The 20,042-nt window shown below is 32.7% G+C and overlaps 1 protein-coding gene across 1 annotated transcript; it reads right to left on the bottom strand.

Moving 5' to 3' along the window:
* Nucleotides 1-11: 11 nt before the first annotated feature.
* Nucleotides 12-14,995, bottom strand: LOC148271295 (uncharacterized). The gene is made up of 3 exons (XM_088241559.1): nt 14,894-14,995; nt 8,305-8,522; nt 12-7,147 (listed from the first exon to the last, which is right to left on the bottom strand). Exons 1-3 carry the CDS (start codon nt 14,993-14,995, stop codon nt 5,152-5,154), a joined length of 2,316 nt encoding a protein of 771 aa, XP_088097685.1. The 3' UTR covers nt 12-5,151.
* Nucleotides 14,996-20,042: the final 5,047 nt, after the last annotated feature.

The raw sequence follows: 20,042 nt of genomic DNA, 5'->3' as shown, positions 1-20,042 counted from the left end.
CAAATTTGACTGTATATTTATCTAGACATGAAGAAAAAAACATTTGATGTTTCGAGTTTTTGAACAAATTTTGGTATGATCAAATCTTCGCATTTCCGCGGGCCAGATCAGAACTAATGAGAATGAATGGAACCAGAAAAATAATGGCGAATCTTACACGGTGTGTAAAGTAATCGAGAATACTTTAAATATGTCCAAATGTTTCTAAACAAAACTGGATTTTACTGCCTTGCGAATAATTAAGGTTTTAATTTATTGCAACATGAAGGGAAAACATTTTCAAGAAGGGAATATAGAAGTCTAGTCATTTACAGGGCTCATCGCCTGTCATTGGCTGGTTTAAGAGGCCACTTTACACACTGTGTAACATCCTGTCTACAAACATTGGAACATACTCAAAAGATTGTTGGATTCCATTGTACTTACCATTAGATCTACTTACAAGTCGTAGATGTGATGCTTTCGTTAACTATCAAATTTAAAACATAATCAAAATATACCATTTTATACAGTAACAAAACTCAATACAGAAATTTTAAATACACAATTGGATAAATCATAGAAATTCATACATAGACATTATATTATTTTTATACAGTAAAGTAAAGTATTTTATTCTCCAATAATCTACATCATTTGATTCTACCTTTAAGGGTATGAGATAACAATGAGACATACTAATCTATTTGACACAACATTTAAAAACAAACGTATCCTGTGAATGAATCTCGTGTATTTTATACAGAGACATACTTAAATTACGTCATTTTTTACGCAAGGTGATGAAATTATATTGACTTTTTTCTATTTCAAATATCAACTTACAGATTGGACTAATTGTTTTTATACGCGATTTGATTGGCAAACTAATCAACGGAAAAATAATTGTGATGAGAAAAATGTGCAATTATATTTTTACCTCAGAGAATAAAACACGGGAGTCTATGTTTTGTCGTTTTGAAGTTTAAAATGCAGAAATTATCGCAATAAGCTATTTACAGGTGAATGAAAAACCAAAGTCCACTTTTGTCATAAAAATTATTTTTTATGTTGAAATAAAAATCTGACATCCACTTAGTTTTAATGCAAAAAACATTACTATAGTCCTTAAAATGTAACATGATTAGAATGGCAGCTGTCAGAAAAAGTTACGACATAACTTTGTAGCAACGTCAAAGGAGTTATTTATATTGACACACGAAAAACCATTTGTATCTGGCGTGATAATTTATTTTTTTAATACAATGATTGAAACATAAATCAACATTAATATATAAAATCAGCTTTAAAACTAAAATAAACCTAATTATTAACGACGTTCTTACAAGGTTACATCATTTTGCAAAAACGTTAGAGATGGGACAAATTGATCAATGTAAATTGATCGAATAAAAAAATAATTCATTTGATGTTGTTCATGAAAAAAGTATAAATGTCTCATTTTTTGGTGAATAATTGTGTTAAACACACTATAATAGGCGTGTTTTTACGTTTTTCATTTTAATTTTCGGAAACAGAGTTTCATGATTGCATGAAATAACTGATAAAATCGATATGATCAGTGATCAGTAATTTCCCATCACTAATGAAATTAGTTTGACAGCTGTCATTCTAATCAAGCTATATTTTAAAGACTATAGTCCCAGATACACTATTTAAATATGTACTTTTATTATCAAAATAATCATTATTTTAAATTGAAAGTTCTATATAGGCTGAAATTATCTCATTTGATTAAAAAGTTATCATGTTTTGGAAATTGCACAATCACAAAATCAAGTTTCCTGAACATTTTGTTCAATGTGACTCCCGTGGTTTATCCTTTGAGGGATAGATATATGCTTGATTTGAATATGACATTCGCACGCGTGCTGGTTTACTATAGAGAATAAAAGTACGGAGAAAACTAGCGACATCTATTGTTAAAAAGGGTACGTTTTTTTGTAAAGTTGAATTTAAAAAGCTGTTTTTACGCGGCGATATTTCATCTGAAGCGTAAGACTAATCATTTTGTCTTCGTGCAATTTTCACATGGACCTAATTATTGATATCTTGAGCAAGTAAAATAAATTCATAGTTTTCTTTTGCAAACGACAATCAAAGTTATACATAATATTTAACATTTTATTAATATTTACAAATTTCAAAGGTGATTTTTGCATGACATAAGATATAATGCATTATAGAAATTATTTCATATTTGATAAGTTTGGCAGTGATAAAAAGCTTAAAATCTGCAAGTAATTAAATGTTGTATTTGTTATAACCTCGCAGTAATTATTTGCGACCTGCTTATAGAGTTGCCCGTGAGGACAAAAACCATTCTAGGATTATTAATCGCGAAGTTAGCTACAGCTTGCAGCAAAACGGGCCGTAGGTACTCAGGTCGAGAATAGAATTGAAACCGTCCGTTAAAAGTTTGTTGTTAAACCAAAAACCGAAAAATTTGCAACACTTTTGTTCTTTGCAATAGAGCGAAAGGGCGTCTCTATAAGCGGGTTGCGAATTATTACTCTAAGGTTATTACAATTTTACACAAGGAAAAATAATATCGCCAAAGGTGGCATGAGGAAATGCGGTATTTTTATTAATGATTCTGTACTTCTAAGGCTTTTGAAATGTTATTTTAAAGGTATTAATATATTTTAAAAAGATTTGCGGTTTTAAAAAACACGAAAAATAATGATGTTACAACTGCGACGTCATCGTTTTTAGTGCAAATGTTGGTTTGTTGCGTTATGTGGTCGTTGGCCTACTAAAGCTATGGTTGCCTGAGGAAGCGGCCCTGATGTGCCGTGATGCAGAGGACTCAACAAAACACCGGTTTTAAATCTTAACAGTAACCAAAGATGTCAACTTAAAGAGAGCAGTGCCGTAATCTAAAGGCCGTGATCACCTAATTTTATTAGCTTTTTAAGAACAAAACTGAGAATTACTGCGGCAGACAACGAACAATAAGGAATGCCACTGTTTTCTAATTTATTATTTTTCTATTAGCGTACTATTTAAAGCAAAAAAAAATAATATTTTTTTTGTGGGTTATTTACAAAGGTATGATTTTTTTAAAGTTACATTTATCAAATACCGCGCCAAATGACTGTAATCAGTGTGTCACTTTTCAATAGTGACGTCATGAAACGGTTTGCGTTCTTACTTTTACTGACCGCGGTAAGTTATATTTCTCCAGCCAATAACAAAACTGACAAGAATCTATGGAATATTGCTTTGATTACTTCATTTCGTTGATCGTAATTTGCTCATTTCTATGTTATGGTTGTTTTTACGAACGTTTAAATTTAGAAAAACCTAGAAAGTTGACATAATCTCTGGTTGAAAAAAGAGTATAATGAAAATTATACTCTTTTTTTTCTATGGTCAAAATGTTCCTTACAAGGTGCGGGGGCTTTAAAGCGGAAACCGGAAATACTACACGTAGATATAAGGAGTGACATCATTATTTACAATTTTAAAATGAATACTATTTTTCACATTTTTTATTTATTTTTGCATGCGTTTTTGAGATATTTCATCCTACTCCAAAATTTTTAAATATTCACGTGTACACGAAAACATTTTTAAAATTCAATTCCGGGTTGTGCTGGAATTTTTTATTGTATGGATATGTTTAAAAATCATGCTACAGTGTGTGCATTTCAAAGTTTAATACAAATATCTAACTCGTCATGATTTTTTCACAAAATCAATCGAAATTCCGTAATTTTCGATAGTCACTCATTTTTAAACACAAAAATGTTCACCGCTGTTTGACATTCCGATCACAATCTACGCTCGCTAGGAAAGCTGTACAAACGTTTTAACGACATCATCCACCGCTACATGACGGCCATTAGATAACAGCATTGCTCCTTGGAAAACCATAGCTTAATAGGCTTGAAATAGACACGCGTTTGATTGCATGCAACTTTTTTAAAACAATTAAATTTTTATTTTTTTAATATGTCTATAAACTTCCTTATTTGAGGATATCAAAGATTTTGTTCAAATTGAAAATATTTTCATAGGTAACAATAATTTTTTGACACAAAATTATAGTTTAATTTACAATAAATAACATATAGTATTAAATTTAATTACATATATTACGTGACATTCATATATTTTTTTATACGGTGCATATAAGCAACAGTGAATTATTTAAGTAAGAAATAATATTTTACATACGCGTCCAGGCCATTTGCTTTTTTTTCTGGAATAGATAATGATCGCCTTCTATTTCAAATAATTAAGTACTAGCCGAGTGCTAAATTTCGCATCGATTCGTATCATGTGAAGCGTACAAGCTATTTTGCAATGGCAACACTAACCAAAACATTAAATTATAAAGAAATATTTCAGAGGGTGTTTCCATATGAGCTTTAAATTTAAAATACAATAGCAAGTATTGACGTTTTTGACGAATTCATTTTTTAAAATAAAAGTCGATAATTTTCATACAAAATAAAAATCCCTCTCTTCGGTTATCCTTGGAAAGGCATCTTCAAGGCTGGTCAATAATGAAAATTTGAATTAGGTTTAAACCAAGGGGTTGGATTGATAATCTGTATCAAAATTATGAATGTTTGATTTGACAAAACATGTTGTTTTGAAATGATTTTATAACAGTTAATAGATGGTGATAAATAAATAGTTTGTTAATCAAATAATAAAGTGAGAGATTTCATAACGTAGTTGATATTAATTTTGTGAATACGATAGATTAAAAAACATTAAATTTATGAATTCGATGTTTTTTTTTTAGCTAAATGTGAAACACATTTGGATTGATAATATTTGTATGTGATGATACCTTAGTACAGTGAAATACAAAACAATTTATGATTTTTTTAGTAACGATGGAAGATTGTGAAATATGGTATCAATATGGAAGAAATTCGATCAACAGGTACTAGGGTAGACTTAATTAATTTTATTACACCATCCATTGAAATAAAACGCTATTCCAAACACGAGTCTAGGAAAAAAATGTCTACGTTTTACAAATACGTTACGAAAACTAATTGTTTGCCATTTAGAAAATTATCGAATCTATTTAAATTTACGAAGGAAATCTACCGAATACAACATCACATGGGCAGAATGTATCTATAGAAGTCGCGTCAGAATCATTTACTTCCAGAAGAAAAGCAATCCTCATTTTTTCTTTTTCACCATTTTTTCCGCGTACTGCAGTACGCTGTTACCCTGTTGGCCGTCTGACAAACTAGAACTCGAACCTCCGGCTTCCGGTTTCGCGACATCTGCCGATTTCGCGCTCCCCGACTTGGGCGTCGTCTCCTTTGGAACGCTCGTACTAACGCTAGACGTGGAAACATTGACGGTTGAATCGGACACATCCGCCTTTCTTTCGTCCGATGTCTTGACGGATTTCAAGTACGCATCACTAGTTTTAGAATCCTTAGATTTAGTATCACCGCATACAGTCTGAAGTTTAGAAGGGTTGGTATTCGATTTAGTTATATTTTCACTGCTTTTGCTCGTAGTTTTCACGTCACTCTCCGCTTTCTTACAATCACTAACATGTTTTTTACTAACACTTTCTTCCCTGAGATTCTTATCCACTGCATTTAATATTACCCCACTTTTTTGCCCCTTTTCTAGTGAATCAGCTCTTTTCGTTTGTTCTTCTTTGCTGCACAAAACATCGGGTTTAATTTCAACTTTTTCCGTTTCCTTTTGTTTCTGGATACTCGATTTCTGATTGCCCACGTTGACTTTTGTCCCACTTGATTCAGTTTTGATAACAGCCGCATACGTTTTAGGTGGACTTTGTTCTGTTTTAAAAGGATCACAAAGCTTTTGGTCATTTTTATCACTGGCATTTTTGTTATCATTCTTGGGTCCTGGCGTATCTTTCTTGGTGTTTCCTGAATCTTTACACGTCGTTTTTTTACTGGATCCGCCATCATCTTTGGGTGAGATCTGTTTCTTGGAATCACTTTGCTGACCCTCCGTTTTGCCTTTGAAGAACTTCTGTTGGCTTTCGCTGTGGCCTTTAGGAGATTTACAATACTGATTGCTTTCCTGGACCGACTTCAGATTTAGGCTCTCCAACTTGGAAGTGATTTGTTCGACTAAAGACGGAGACCTCGGCAGTTCGTGCCTTTTGCTCGTTTCCAGATTCTTTTGGAATGTTTGTTGCTCTTTTTTGCTCGGAGTACTTACTAAATTATCTTTAGAACTGGTTTCCGATAAATTTAGCGGTTTGATATCTTTGCTTGTCAATTTTTTGGGTTCCTCGGATTTAGAACAGCTCTGTTCAACGTATCGCCTCTCCGTTTTCAAAGTGGGTTCTGAATCGTTCGATTTGAAAATTCCAACACAATTGGCCTGCAAGTTTTTAAGAATGACTCTCTCGACAAACGAGTCGTCATTAAAGGAACTGTCCGATATATCGAGGATGCTCGAGAGGTCCGATGTAGCAGTTGTATTAAAATCGCTCGATAAATCCATGATGGTCTCCGACGTTTGGGTAGTGTTCAACGAAGAATTAAGAGAGTCGAATGTGTCATCCAAGCAAGTGAATTGAGAGACATTTTTATCGTTTTTATTGTCTTTTAAGATAGGTACACCCTTTGGATCTAACAGTAGCAATTGTTTTTCCGCTTCTACAATCTTTTGTTCGATAGTTTTATCATCCCCGATAATGGCTGCTGCTGTATTGGTCGGTGAATCTTTTTCCTCGGCTATTCTAGGTAGGAGTTCCCCCGGAGCGGCCAAGCTCAAGGAAAGCCTCGCTTGGCTGCCGTCCAGAACGGTAAACTGTGTCAACACATCGGTATTGGAATGAGATGATTGGTTCGCGTCTTCCGAGTTGGCGTTGCTTCCTTGGGTATCGCTCTGCTGCCTCGTCGATGGTTTAGACTGCGGGATCACAACGGCGAAGCTGGAGTTGGTGGACGGTCCGAGGGTGTGTTGGACGGAGCCGCTGAAGTGGTGTTTGGGCGTGTCCGGGGGCTCCGGTACTCGGTCGACGGGGCCGGTTGTCTGAGGGGCTGCAGAGGCCAGGGGTCTCCATAGAGCGGACCCCCCTTTGCCCCGAGTATGCGCCGTATTCGCGTTGGCCGCTTGAGCGCAGCAAAGAGGAGAAATAAGAGCGCACTTGCTCTCGGCTGACCGCGGATGAAGTCTAAAAAATATATCAAATTAATATTAATCAATTATGGATATTAAACATTATTTTTCATTGTAACTAATGACAGAAATAACCAGTGACCAGTTTCATCACTTTCCTGACATCTTCAAGATTGGTATAATTTTAATAATATTCAATTAACTAAATTTCTGGATTCAAACCGCTCGCCTTTTATTTCTATAATAAATTACAATAATATGAGATTAAAATCTATATATTACAATAAATGTTGTCACCATTTATGTGGTCAAAAGTTGCGGCAAGATGCGAACAAGACAAACTAGAATATCTACTTTTCTATGATTCAAATTTACAATACGGATCATGACACTGGATAATGCAGACAAGACAATTTCAACAAATTACGCTAATTACAACGCCGAGTACGTTATGCAACAACAGTTTATCCTACAGTAAGGGCAGTAATTCTTTTAAATGATAAAGACGGTTCTTGAGAAAAATATTAAATTTCTGAAAAAATAAAACAAAGACGTCAAAGCCATTCTTAATACTACCGTCATACAAAGAAAGGCCGAAACTACATCGAAGTAAATTCTGAAAAAATTAGCGTTTTGTCGAAAGTGAAGAATTGAGCTTGTCATAGCTTTATGAACATAGATACTTATTTAGTAACACTTAGAAAAATGTATGTTTTATTTTTTATAGTAATGTAGAAATATTCTGATTTTTTAAATTGAAATGAATTGGTTTAATAAGGTTGTTCAGTGTCTTTTTATTTGTTAATGACTATTAAACTAAGCCAAAAAAAATATTTTTTTATTTTTGTATATCGTATTATCAGCGCTATGAATTTGTAAAGTTTTGTATTTCTGAAATAACTCTGCGTGTGACGTCAGAGGTTCTTCTGTCAGTTCTTCCAATTGGTTCATTTACGGTAAGCAAACCAGATATTCTTCACAGCTCTCATATCATTGGTTGATTCATATGAACCAGTGATATCGTTCAAAGTAGCCCGTTTTTATTAAAGTGTTTTTTATTTATTTATTTTGTACATTTTCAGGAAACTTTGCGGAAACCAGTCTGTCTTTGGTCGGCTGGGAGGTATTTTGTACTTGAAGTTTTACTAAAGAAATGTGAAATGTCTATAAATAGTGACGCAGACATCCGCAGAGTCGCATCTCAGATATTACCTGTCGGGGCTCAGGGCCCTGCGCAGCAGGGGCGAGGCGGGCTCGCGGGGCCAGGCCCGGGTGGGGGCGCGCGCGTGCTCCCGGCCGCGCCCCCCGCCGGCGGCGCCGCCCAGCGAGGGGGGCCCGTGGGCGCAGGACACGGCTAGAGGTGAAGGGGATCTGCAAACACACTTTAGTTCGTACTGATCTGGAAAGACACTTAAATCCGCGGTGAAGGACTTTTCAAAAATCATACCTCACTCAGATTTGCATTCTCGTATAATTTGATCATTTGTAACAACGCAACTTTTTATTTTTTTAATAAAAAGAAATTTTGGGGCTATTTGCAACTAGTTGTGAAAAACTCGTGAGAAATTGGGAACCAAATTTGGGTAGAGTGGGGTTCGAACCTCAGGCCTCTGATCCGTGAGTCCGCAACACTTATTGGTTTAAGAGATCCTAATTTGACCACGTGCTTTCATCTTTTTTTTTTAAATAAAAAAAATATTTGCGTTCTTACGATTTACCCAAATATTTAATTTTTAGGGCCATTTTCAACGAGTTGTAAATAACTCACTATTAGAAAATGGAAATAAAGTTGGAGTAGAGTGGGATTCGAACCACGGACCATCGGTCCGTGAGTCCGAGACACTAGCCACAGGACCACAATTCAATCTTCCCTCTGCCAGTTCAATATTTTACTTCCATACATAAATGTATACACATATGACTAAAACGCCATCGGGCACTCCGATGACATGTTTTTAATAGCAATCATTTAGTATTAAAGTATCATAATTTTTGGCAAATTACTTATCAAATATACAATATACATGAGATTCATATTAATATTAAAATATAATATAAAACATTTTTAAAAGATGGAATAGATTTAGAAAACAGAAGAACTAAGGAATTCCGTTTTTTTTTTGTAGATGTTTTTTGCCTTCTACGAGGGTTGATTGATATGCTCCACTCTTGACCTGCTTTGAGTTGACTCGTTGAGCTGATGTGTATGGATTATGTAGCCTAATAGCAGACATCAGAACGTGTGTATCGGCTGAATAACAGGACACTGCAGAACCCTAGGCGGCCCAATGTATCCAAACCATCGATAACTGAATGTAATCAAGCAAACTCAAACATATTTAAATTTGTTGCAACAGAGAGAGAAAACATTTTTGAGAAGGGAATATGTTATTCTAGAAGGTGGGATTAAATTAGTTGAACACCCCCCATATTCACCTGATCTAGCCCAGTGACTACCTGCTATTTCCAAAACTCAAGGAATATTTGAGTAGAAATAATTTTTTGAAAGACACAACACAAATTAAAGTTTTTAGTTCCTCTCTCCACACTAAGATTAGTATATTTGTCTCTGGGAGAATCTATAATAAGATACGGGATCACTGCTTGGGGACATTCTTGTTCAACAAACATTAAATATGTACAAAATGTTCAAAATGCACTTGTCAAATTGATTGCACCCAATTATGTATACAATCAGAGGAATAATACCCCATTTATGTATGATAAATTAAATGTTTTACCAGTTAAGGGTATTTTATGGAGCAAAATTATTATCCAACAGATGTTCAGCTCAATATATAAAAATAAATTAGAACACAGCTATCTAACAAGATTTACATCTGTTGATGGCCTAGTAGTACCAAAATTTAAAAATAAATATGGACAACGTACGTTGGATTATATTGTTCCAAAAGTATTTAATTTGTTGCCACTTGACATGAAAACATGTCATAGTAAAAATAAAATTAAGTTTCTATTACGTAAGTGGTTAGTAGATAAAACGTTTCTATATTGATTTATTATTTATGTAGTATTTATGTAATACATTTTTTAAATTTTTTAATATTCTTTACTTATTATTATTTTTTTACATATATACATTTTTTGAAAAAAAAAAATTTATCCCTCATTAATTACATTTTTGTTATTTTCTTGGGTTAACCTTTTCTTTTCTTTTATTACTTTCTTACTTTCTTATTTCATTTACAAATGTAAAATGTTAGATCTTAATTTTAATATGTACTTTTAATTTTCTTACTATTTTTTTATATTTTTTTTTCTGTAGATATGAATTGAAATTCTAGATTTACTTTACCTTGTTTAATTTATTTTCTTATCTTGTTTTGATTACATTTATGAGCACACACTATTTATATATGTGTCTATTTTTTTTTTTTCTTTCTTATATTTAAAATATATTTAAGTAAATTACTATTCTTTAATTTTAATTGTATTATTTTACTCTATTTTCTTACTTAAAAAAAAAAAAAAAAATCTTTAAACTATTTTTATGTTTATTATTTTATACGTATACAGTATTATGTCTGTACTCTTCTTATTTGATTATTAATTAAAACTAATGTCTGAGCACCCGATGACAAACTATTATTGAATAGTTTATCGGGACAAAATATATCTTAATACTTTGTTTTCTTTATAATGTATTATAATGTAATAATATGTATATTTTATTGAATAAAGACTCTAAAAAAAAAAAAAAAAAACAACGAAGTCATGTGCTGAGTAGATGAATGGTTGGTTGGCAGGGGTCGGACAAATTGTGTCGTAATTCACCACTGTAATCGGACCTCCTGGCTTGTTGTTGTACAAAAAAAGTTGTACCAGGAAGCTGTAGAAATATTGAAGCATCGCTGGTCCAGGGGGATTAGGTCGAAAAACAAAGTTTAAAAAAAAAAGTTTTCTCATCCACTTTGAAATAAGTCAGAGATGGAGCATATCAATCAACCCTCGTGTCTTGTTTCAAATAATTAAATTTAAAAAAAAAAAACATAATATTTAAATCGGAAGCATTAACAGGCATTCTAATATTAAAATGAATTCATTGTTTATGTTTAAAGCATTAACTTAGTGATCAAACATTTATGGTGATGTTAGTAAATATGAGTATATAACCTTCCCGACTTTTATATCTACCGACTTCGAGACGTACCCGTCTCTTCGTCAACTGACACTCACTACACCGACGTGCAAATACTAAAATACACTTCACCTTTACCTCTGCATGTAATTAATGTATTTTTTCGTAAATACTATACATAATAAAGTGACACAAAAGGCAAAAGTGTATTTTAGTATTTTCATGTTGGTGTAGCAAGTGTCCCGGCGAAGAGACGGGTACGTCTCGAAACCCGTAGGCATAATTTTAAAGATGTTTTTAAATTGACTTAAATTTATTTTCTTATTTAAAGATTTGTCTCATCGTTTCTCTGAATCCCTTAAAATATGTATGCGTAAATTTATGTTTTTCCTTTTTTAAAAATATTATTATTATTTTATTTTATTTTTACATCTGAGCATGTTTTTTATTCTTTATTTTAATTCTTAACTTTTAATTACTTTTACAAATTATCTTCATTTTTTTTACTTTAATTTTAATTTTTAAACAACTTCTATTTATGTTTTTTTTCCTTCTCTTTTTTGTACTTTAATTAATAACCTTACATATAATTACTTGATAATATGGAAACTTCGCTGGTCCATTAGATTTAAATTCAATTGTGTAAAACATAAAACTTTGTAACTGTACTGTATGTTTCCTAAATAAAAGAAAATAAATAAAAAGTTGGTAAGTGGTTATATGGTAATATTTACTAACATTAGTTAATTTATTAACAATGATTGAAATTCCTTACTATGGCAATGACGAGTTAGTACTTTCCCCTGAAAATATGTGATTAAAGATTAATTTATGTTGTTTTATAGATATCCTCGGTGATACTGGAATGCCGTGTAACCTGTTTTTTTTTACGAAATTTTTTTACTGTGATAAAATCATTTTAAGGACTAAGAGCCGTTAGTTTTAATCCTACAATCCCCAATGTAGACGATCTGCTACATACCGATAATCGGTGTATAAAAGTCATTTCAAACATGTTTCCTCTTTTCAAAATAGACGGTACAGAAATTCCACTCATGACTTCAGTCAAAAACGTAGGTATTATCATTCATAAGCATTTAGGGTGGCACGATCAGGTTAACGAAGTTCGTCGTAAACTTTATAGCAGTTTGCACTCACTTAAAAGATTACAGAATTTCTTGCCAATTAATGTTAAGCAAACATTAGTCCAGAGCTTACTTCTTCCACTCCTTGACTACGCGGATGTATGTTATCCAGATGCTAACTCTGAATTGCTAGATAAGATAGAACGATTGCAGAATATTTGTATTCGTTATATCTTTAATCTTCGCAAATTTGACCACATAACCGAGTATCGCACGCAACTACACTGGCTCAGTATCAGGCATAGAAGAAACATTCACATTCTATCACTTCTTCACAATATTTTAAATAATCCCACTTCGCCTGTTTATCTGAGAGAGCTCATCCAACCTCTTTCACAACACGGACTATCTCTTCGTTCTAGTAACGAGAGAACCCTTTTAATACCCTGTCATCGCTCTAATTTTTTTGCCTCCTCTTTCACAGAAGTAGCCGCTCGATTGTATAATAATCTACCCACTAATGTTAGAGACTCTTTATTTACATTTAAGTCAAGATTGAAACGTCACTATCTAAATATTTAAATTGTTCCTTTATCCTTCTTCTTTCCTTCCCATCCCCTTTCCTCTCTTCATAGTATAGTGTTATTTTTTTTATATGTATATTTATTTTTGTTAATCTTTGCTTTTAATTTTTGTATAAAATTGTAAGATTCAATATGTCCATGTATTTATAATTTTCTCAAACTGAACGGTTTGGCTAGGTAGGAGGAAATTGCCTTAAGGCCCGCCCTTATATGTATATTTATTGTATATGTACATAAAGCGTCAAATAAATCACTCAGTGACTAGTTTATTATATTGTATGGATACTAACCATTATAATTTATTTAAAAAATCGTCGCCAGGGTAAAATTATTCAATAATATTTCAAACAAAAAGTCAGTTGCACGTATTCTGTCAAAAGTGTAATTTAGCTAAAGTTAAAAGGGTGATTTGTTTGTTTTTTTTTTAAAGATTTGAAGTAATCATTTTTTAGAGATGTCTTAAGATAATTAATACAAATGAAAATATTATAATCTTACAAAAAATTATGGAACTAAAAAATCAAAACTGTCAAAGTATATGATTAAACTTCTTAGATTTTCACGGCCGTTAAGATGCACAATAAGTTTTTCTGGGTTATTATGCCGTGTGTCGTTCGTACTCTCTACCGACGTTTCGGATCGCGTTACAGCGTCCATCATCAGGGTTGATGTTGACATCAACCCTACATCAACCCTACATCAACCCTGATGATGGACGCTGTAACGTGATCCGAAACGTCGGTAGAGAGTACGAACGACACACGGCATAATAACCCAGAAAAACTTATTGTGTGTCAAAGTATATGTAACTGAAAATAATGAAAAAATAAACGCAACTGAAAATAAATACTCATTAAAAGGTATAAACTGTTTGTTTCCACAACTTTCATTATTATATAAAAAGATCAACAATATTTTCAGTTTTTCCATATTTTTGTAGACAAGGACTGGATTCAACTCCCTAGGGAGCTGTTAATATTAACATATTACAACAGAGATGTAGAGAAGGTAATATAAAAGTATACGTTTCTACAGGGCTTATGACCTGACTCTATATTACCTTCTCTAAAATGTTCTTAATCTTTGTTGTAATATGTTAATATAAAAAGAAGTTGATAAGAATCTTTAATTTCTTGTTTTCCTTACATTCATGTATTTTTTAACATTTTAATGCCCGGTGTAGAATATTGTCCACATAACTAAAATATTAAATTAAAACTGTTTTTTTTTTTTCATCATTCTTCTCAGTATTTGCATCAAAAAACAAACAAAAAAATATGTTTTTAGTTAGAATTAGAAAAATTGAGCATTGAAGGTTTAAATTATTGTTATTTTTACTCTAAATTGTTATTATTAGAGCACGCACAAGAATATGTTCTTGTGTGCCCTATTTTAAGATTTAAAATATTAAAAAATAATAAGGACAGTATTTCTGATACTCCAGTGGTATTTTTGGTGAATTAAAATTGTAAGTAATATATTTATAGAACGGTTTTTAGGTTTCCCGACAAAAAAATCAATTGATTGTTACAACATATTGCAGTATCACCAAAGATATATTTTAGTACAACTTCATGGTCATAAATATAATAATTGTCATCAGGGTATCAATCAAATTCCTTATTTAATATACCAGATTACTTCTGAGGCTCATAAAAATATTATATAGTTGTAAAGTTTTCATTTAATGTTGTTTAATTAAAAACATAAAAACATGTTAGTTTTCATTTACTGAGGAGTTTAATTGATACTCGAAAACAAAATTATGAACTCTGTTATATTTCCCATTTTGAACCGGTTTACTTAAAGCTTGGAATAAAAATATGTAGTTGGTATTTAACGAAGATCCATGGATTGAAATTTTGACTTGGGTTTGATCGTTTGATAATTAGTGAAAACTTAGAAATATTCATAAAATAATATTGATATTTTAAGAAGTAATAAAATATGTTGCGATTGAGTTTACTGGAGATATTTACAGTGGAACCTCTCATAAAGAGCACCTCTCATAGAGAGTAATTCGCATAACTCACTTGTGAGCCGGGACTTCCGCGCCAGTGCGTCAGTCTCCGGTGAGCACTTGTTCCGTTAGTGTCGCGTGTGATGTCCATTTTTACAAACTTGTGTTCAGACATTATTTGTAATCTTTTTGTGCAAAGTTTGATAACCCTTGCAAAAATGTCCCGAAGAAAAAGCTACAAGAAGACAGCCATAAGAGAATAAAAATAAAAGTAGAAATATAACAGCGGCCTCCGTGGTGGTGTAGTAGTCAAGACGCTTGACTCACACACGGAAGGTTCTGGGTTCGATTCCCGATGAGAACACAAAAAATAAATGCGATTTTTCGCAAGCCTGGGTGCTCTGTGATGTGATTCACCACTGGGCCTCCTGGCCTGTTGTAGTATCAAAAAAAAAAAACGAAAATCATCGCAAAGCGAGAATGCGTTCTAGAAATTTATACATCGATAATGCTGTCACATTTTCACATAATGTTGAAGCGTAGGAAAAACAAATGTCTCTAGACAGCTTTCTAGTAAAAAATAATTAATTATTTGACATAAATAATAAACTATTGTCCTTAAAATATAGCTTGATTAGAATAACAGTTGTCAAAAAGTGAGGGCATACTTTGTAGTAACGTCTAAGGAGTGATTTATATTGACGCACGAAAAATCATTTGTATCTGGCATGTTAATATATTTTTTTAATACAATGCTTGACATGAATATATAAAATCAGTTTCAACAGAGAGGGAAAAAGTTTTCGAGAAGGGAATATGGAAGTCTAGGCATTTACAGGGCTTATGACCTGCCATTGGCTGGTTTAAGTGGCCACTTTGTTACACACTGTGTAACATTCACCATTCTGCCCGTGTGTGTAAAGTGGCCACTTAACCAGCCAATGACAGGTCATAAGCCCTGTAAATGCCTAGACTTCCATATTCCCTTCTCGAAAACTTTTTCCCTCTCTGTTGAAATAAATTTAAATACGAACAACTCCCTAGGGAGGAAATCCAGCCAGTCTGCAAGCATTTGGACATAATCAAACATTGTTGAATTACTACCTGGTTAAAGAAGAAGTATAAAAATTGGAAAATTGTTTCGAGGCGTTGCCTAGTAGGTGATTTGGTTCAGCCCGGATGAATCTCACCCACGTGATAAAGGTTTCAGTTCTTTTACTTCACAAAAGTCAACAGATGGAAGAGTTGAGGAAATGTGGATGTTCAAACACGGGCAGAATGGTGAATGTTACACAGTGTGTAAAGTGGCCACTTAAACCAGCCAATGACAGGTCATAAGCCCTGTAAATGCCTAGACTTCCATATTCCCTTCTTGAAAACTTTTTCCCTCTCTGTTGAAATAAATTTAAATATGAACAACTCCCTAGGGAGGAAATCCAGCCAGTCTGCAAGCATTTGGACATAATCAAACATTGTTGATATAAAATCAGCTTTAAAACTAATATAAACCTTATTATTAACGACGTTCCTGCAAGGTTACATCATTTTGCAAAAACGTTAGAGATGGGACAAATTGATCAATGTAAATTGATTGAATAAAAAAATAATTCATTTGATAATGTTCACGAAAAAAGTATAAATGTCTTATTTTTTTATGAACAATTGTCTTAAACACACTATAATAGGCTTGTTATTGCGTTTTTATATCAATTTTTGGAAACAGAGTTTCATGTTTGCATGAAAAAACTGATAAAATCGATTTGATCGGTACATGGTCAGTGATCAAAACTTTGCCATCACTAGTCACATTAGTTTGACAGCTGTCATTTATATCGAGCTATATTTTAAGGACTATAATTACTTCGATTTTTTTATGTTTATTGGGAATCAAAGTCGCATTCCAGGTTGTTACCCTCCTTTACAATTTATAAGCATGTAATTTTATTTGAATAAACATTGAAAAGAAACAAATGAAGAATTTTTTAGCATGTAAACGCATCATCGTAATTAACATTAATTTATATGGGAAAAAGTATTTCAAATAACGAGTAAGATTCTGGAAGGAATTATTCTCGTTATGAGAGGTTCCACTGTATCTCTTAACTTTAAGTTTATGGATTTTCGAGAAACACTGACCAAACAGTAGAAGAGGCTGAAATGAAATAGTTTATGAAGAAGAGAAAAGATAGTCGAGTCTTGCATATAAAGCGGAAGAAGTATGATGCAAGCGTTCTACAACAGTTTACCTTATATTAATAGGAGATTTACAAGTGGGTAGTGGAAATAGATATAATAACGCATTCAATACACTCCAACCTAAGGAAAGAAACAGATTATTTACTGTAAACAGTCAATAAAAATATAATAAAACAGAAAAATATCGTTTGGTGGCGAAATGAACTGAGTGAAAAATACTTAATATCTCTTTTGTAGCTCATTTTCATAACGTTATCTTTTAACATGTGTAATATACGCAGGTTTATTTAAATAAAAGACGGGTGATACTTTAATCCACAAATTTGGAATATCCAGTGACCGGTTTCATCGCTTTCGCGACATCTTCGAGACTAGTATCTTTATTAAGGAGTTCAATGTATTTATACAAACTAGAGGTAAGGATAGATAATTCAAAATTATATGAAAGTAATTGTGGATTAAAGTATCAGTCGTCTTTTATTTATATAATAAAGTAGTTTTAAAATTTAATACATGTCATTTAAAAAAGAAAAATCTTCGTTTAGTGTTATTAAAAATTGTTTTAATTTTTTTATTAATATGTGTTGGTTTCTTACTTTTTTTAAAGTTTTTTTTTAACTAGTAATATAATTTTTAAACTGTGCATCTTTTTTTTTTTTGACTCCTTAATTTGTGAATAACTGTTAAGTAATAATTTGTTTTAAATAATATATTTTACTTATTCCACTCACATGTATGTATTTTGTTATATGCAACTTATATGTAAAAGGCATTAAGTGCCGTTTATTTCAATAAAATAAAATAAATTACAATGAACTTTCATCAAGAATTTTCACTTTCAAACTTAAATGTTTTACACAGGTTTAATTATAATAATAAAAGTACGTATATAGTTTTATTCCACTTTTATTTATACATTTTTAAAACTTGATAAAACTATATCATTTTCACCATATATACATTTAAACAAAACTTAAATTCATACAATTGTTTTTACTTTGTACTTAAATCATTTTAATTTAAACTATTTATTTCCATAATTATATAAAACCATGATTTACAACTACCGCTTGCACTTGTATATAACAAAGAAATTCGTTTGGTCTCCCACCAGTCTGACGATGTCGGTCACGACGAAACCCGATCACTGGTAAAAATTTATAAATAAAAGTGAAATAAAACTATATACGTATTTATATTATTATAATTAAAATGCAGTTTCACCAGGAAATGTCAGTAGAAAAAGTCAATCTATACACAGGTTTGATAAAAAAATACACAGAATTTGTGTATATTGCAAAAAAAAATTTTTTTTTGCTACAAAATTTTCCGTTACCAATAAAAAATATGAAAAAAATATTTTTAAAATGTTACTTAACAGATGTTGCCAGCACAACGACGATTAACTAATATAATAATTTATGTTGGCAAATAAAAAAAAACTATGGGTGAAGTTTTACTGCATATTAAGTGTAAATATCAATCTATCATTTTTTGCAATATCAAAAGTGCTATATTTAATTTTCATTAAATTTTTTAAATAATCTACTCAAAAGATAGTCACCAAACCGTTAAGTCATTCACAAATACATCGAATCATAATGAGTTAACAAGCATATGAATAAGTCAGGGGCATATTATTTATTCCGCAACAGCCAAATTGTTAAATTTAGCATTATGCCAACCCCAAATTGAATAGGGCAATATACCACGGGAGCAGCAACCAAAACAGCGTATAAACCCTCGAATATCGCACAGAGAACAATTATTCGTAAGGTTCTATTACAGAAGCACATTGGAACACCACAGAAGAGGTTTTCGCAAGGACTAACGTATTGACTGTGAAAGTTTTCAAAAATAAAATATTGAATAAAACTATGTAGAAATAAATACAAAGTCATTGAATAAGAGGCTTTTTAAAACTCCTAAATTGTTGACAGTTTACGGTAAACGGTTTGGACCTAATATGCTCCTCGCGCTGCTCCTCACGTTGCTCCTCGCGCTGCCGCCCTCTCGCCCGACGTTGCCCTCTCCGCCCACACACCGCTCTACTTGCGCAATTAATCGCGACGTTTCGCACTTGTTATTTGTCTTCGCTATACAATGGACAAAACTGTGGCAGCGTGCGCGCTACGCATTTTTAGTATAGCTAATTATATCAGCGTCATACAAAGAAATATACATCATTAAAAAATGACGCGTGCGTCGTGTGCGAGCGCTCGATGCGTTACTGCGACCGCGCAATTATGTGGCCAACCACTTGCGCTCATATTGCCACACTACGTCTTTGCCTCCTTTCCTCGCTACTTCCCATGCCACTCGTCGAGTGTGTGGCAGGCCCATAAAGTGCTAGCCTACCTGCTGCGAAAACTCGAGACGGAAAAAAAAATTGATTGCCAGCCTAGCAGACCAATTAGTAGAAGATAATATGATCTCTCAAATGATACACTAAATACTCACAAGCTGGATACTGGCAAAAAAAAAACAGTTGAAAATCACATTTCTGCATAAATACAGGCTAACCCAGTGAGGTGGGTAAATACAAAACCAATGCTTTAGTAAAAATATGACTATTTCATAAAATATATAAATAAATAAAGTCAGCCATCTGCCCAGAAAGAAAAATAGAGATGATCCAGTCAAAGATGCCGATAAGATACTGCATCTGTAAATGCAAATTTTTCATCTTCTAGTTTTGACATAATAGATTATATACTTGACAGAAGATTCCCAGAGTTACCGAATGTTTTATTCGGTCTGTCAGATGCAAATCTCAAATAAATGCTGGCATTCTTTAGCTGGCTTAGCTCTATTAATAATATATAAACCAGATAATACCAATAAACATGCAGTGCGATAATATATATCCAAAGGTAAAACGTGCAATATATTATTTCCATAGCCAAATGCAGTTACCTAGAGGGGCTGGATGCGACTGCCCCCTTGCCGCCAGAACTCCCCAACTAATGCTTCGACAGTGTAGGATGGACAGCCTAGGGAAGTTGTACCTTACCTAGAGAGGCTGA

Source organism: Micrasema longulum, unplaced genomic scaffold (assembly GCF_059751315.1).
Source record: "Micrasema longulum isolate JH-2025_06_02 unplaced genomic scaffold, ASM5975131v1 h1tg002962l, whole genome shotgun sequence".
In the NCBI taxonomy this organism is placed as follows: Eukaryota; Metazoa; Arthropoda; class Insecta; order Trichoptera; family Brachycentridae; genus Micrasema; species Micrasema longulum.
This window is presented reverse-complemented; position numbering and strand designations above follow the sequence as displayed.

Bases quoted from the DNA above. Each gene is read 5' to 3' on its own strand.
- LOC148271295 (XM_088241559.1), bottom strand. From the start codon at position 14,995: ATGTCTGAACACAAGTTTGTAAAAATGGACATCACACGCGACACTAAC. The intron at 8,523-14,893 runs GTGAGTTATGCG...ATTTTTGAAAAG, and splicing joins GCGGAAGTCCCGGCTCACAA to TCCTTCACCGCGGATTTAAG. The intron at 7,148-8,304 runs GTAATATCTGAG...TATATTTTTTAG, and splicing joins AGGGCCCTGAGCCCCGACAG to ACTTCATCCGCGGTCAGCCG.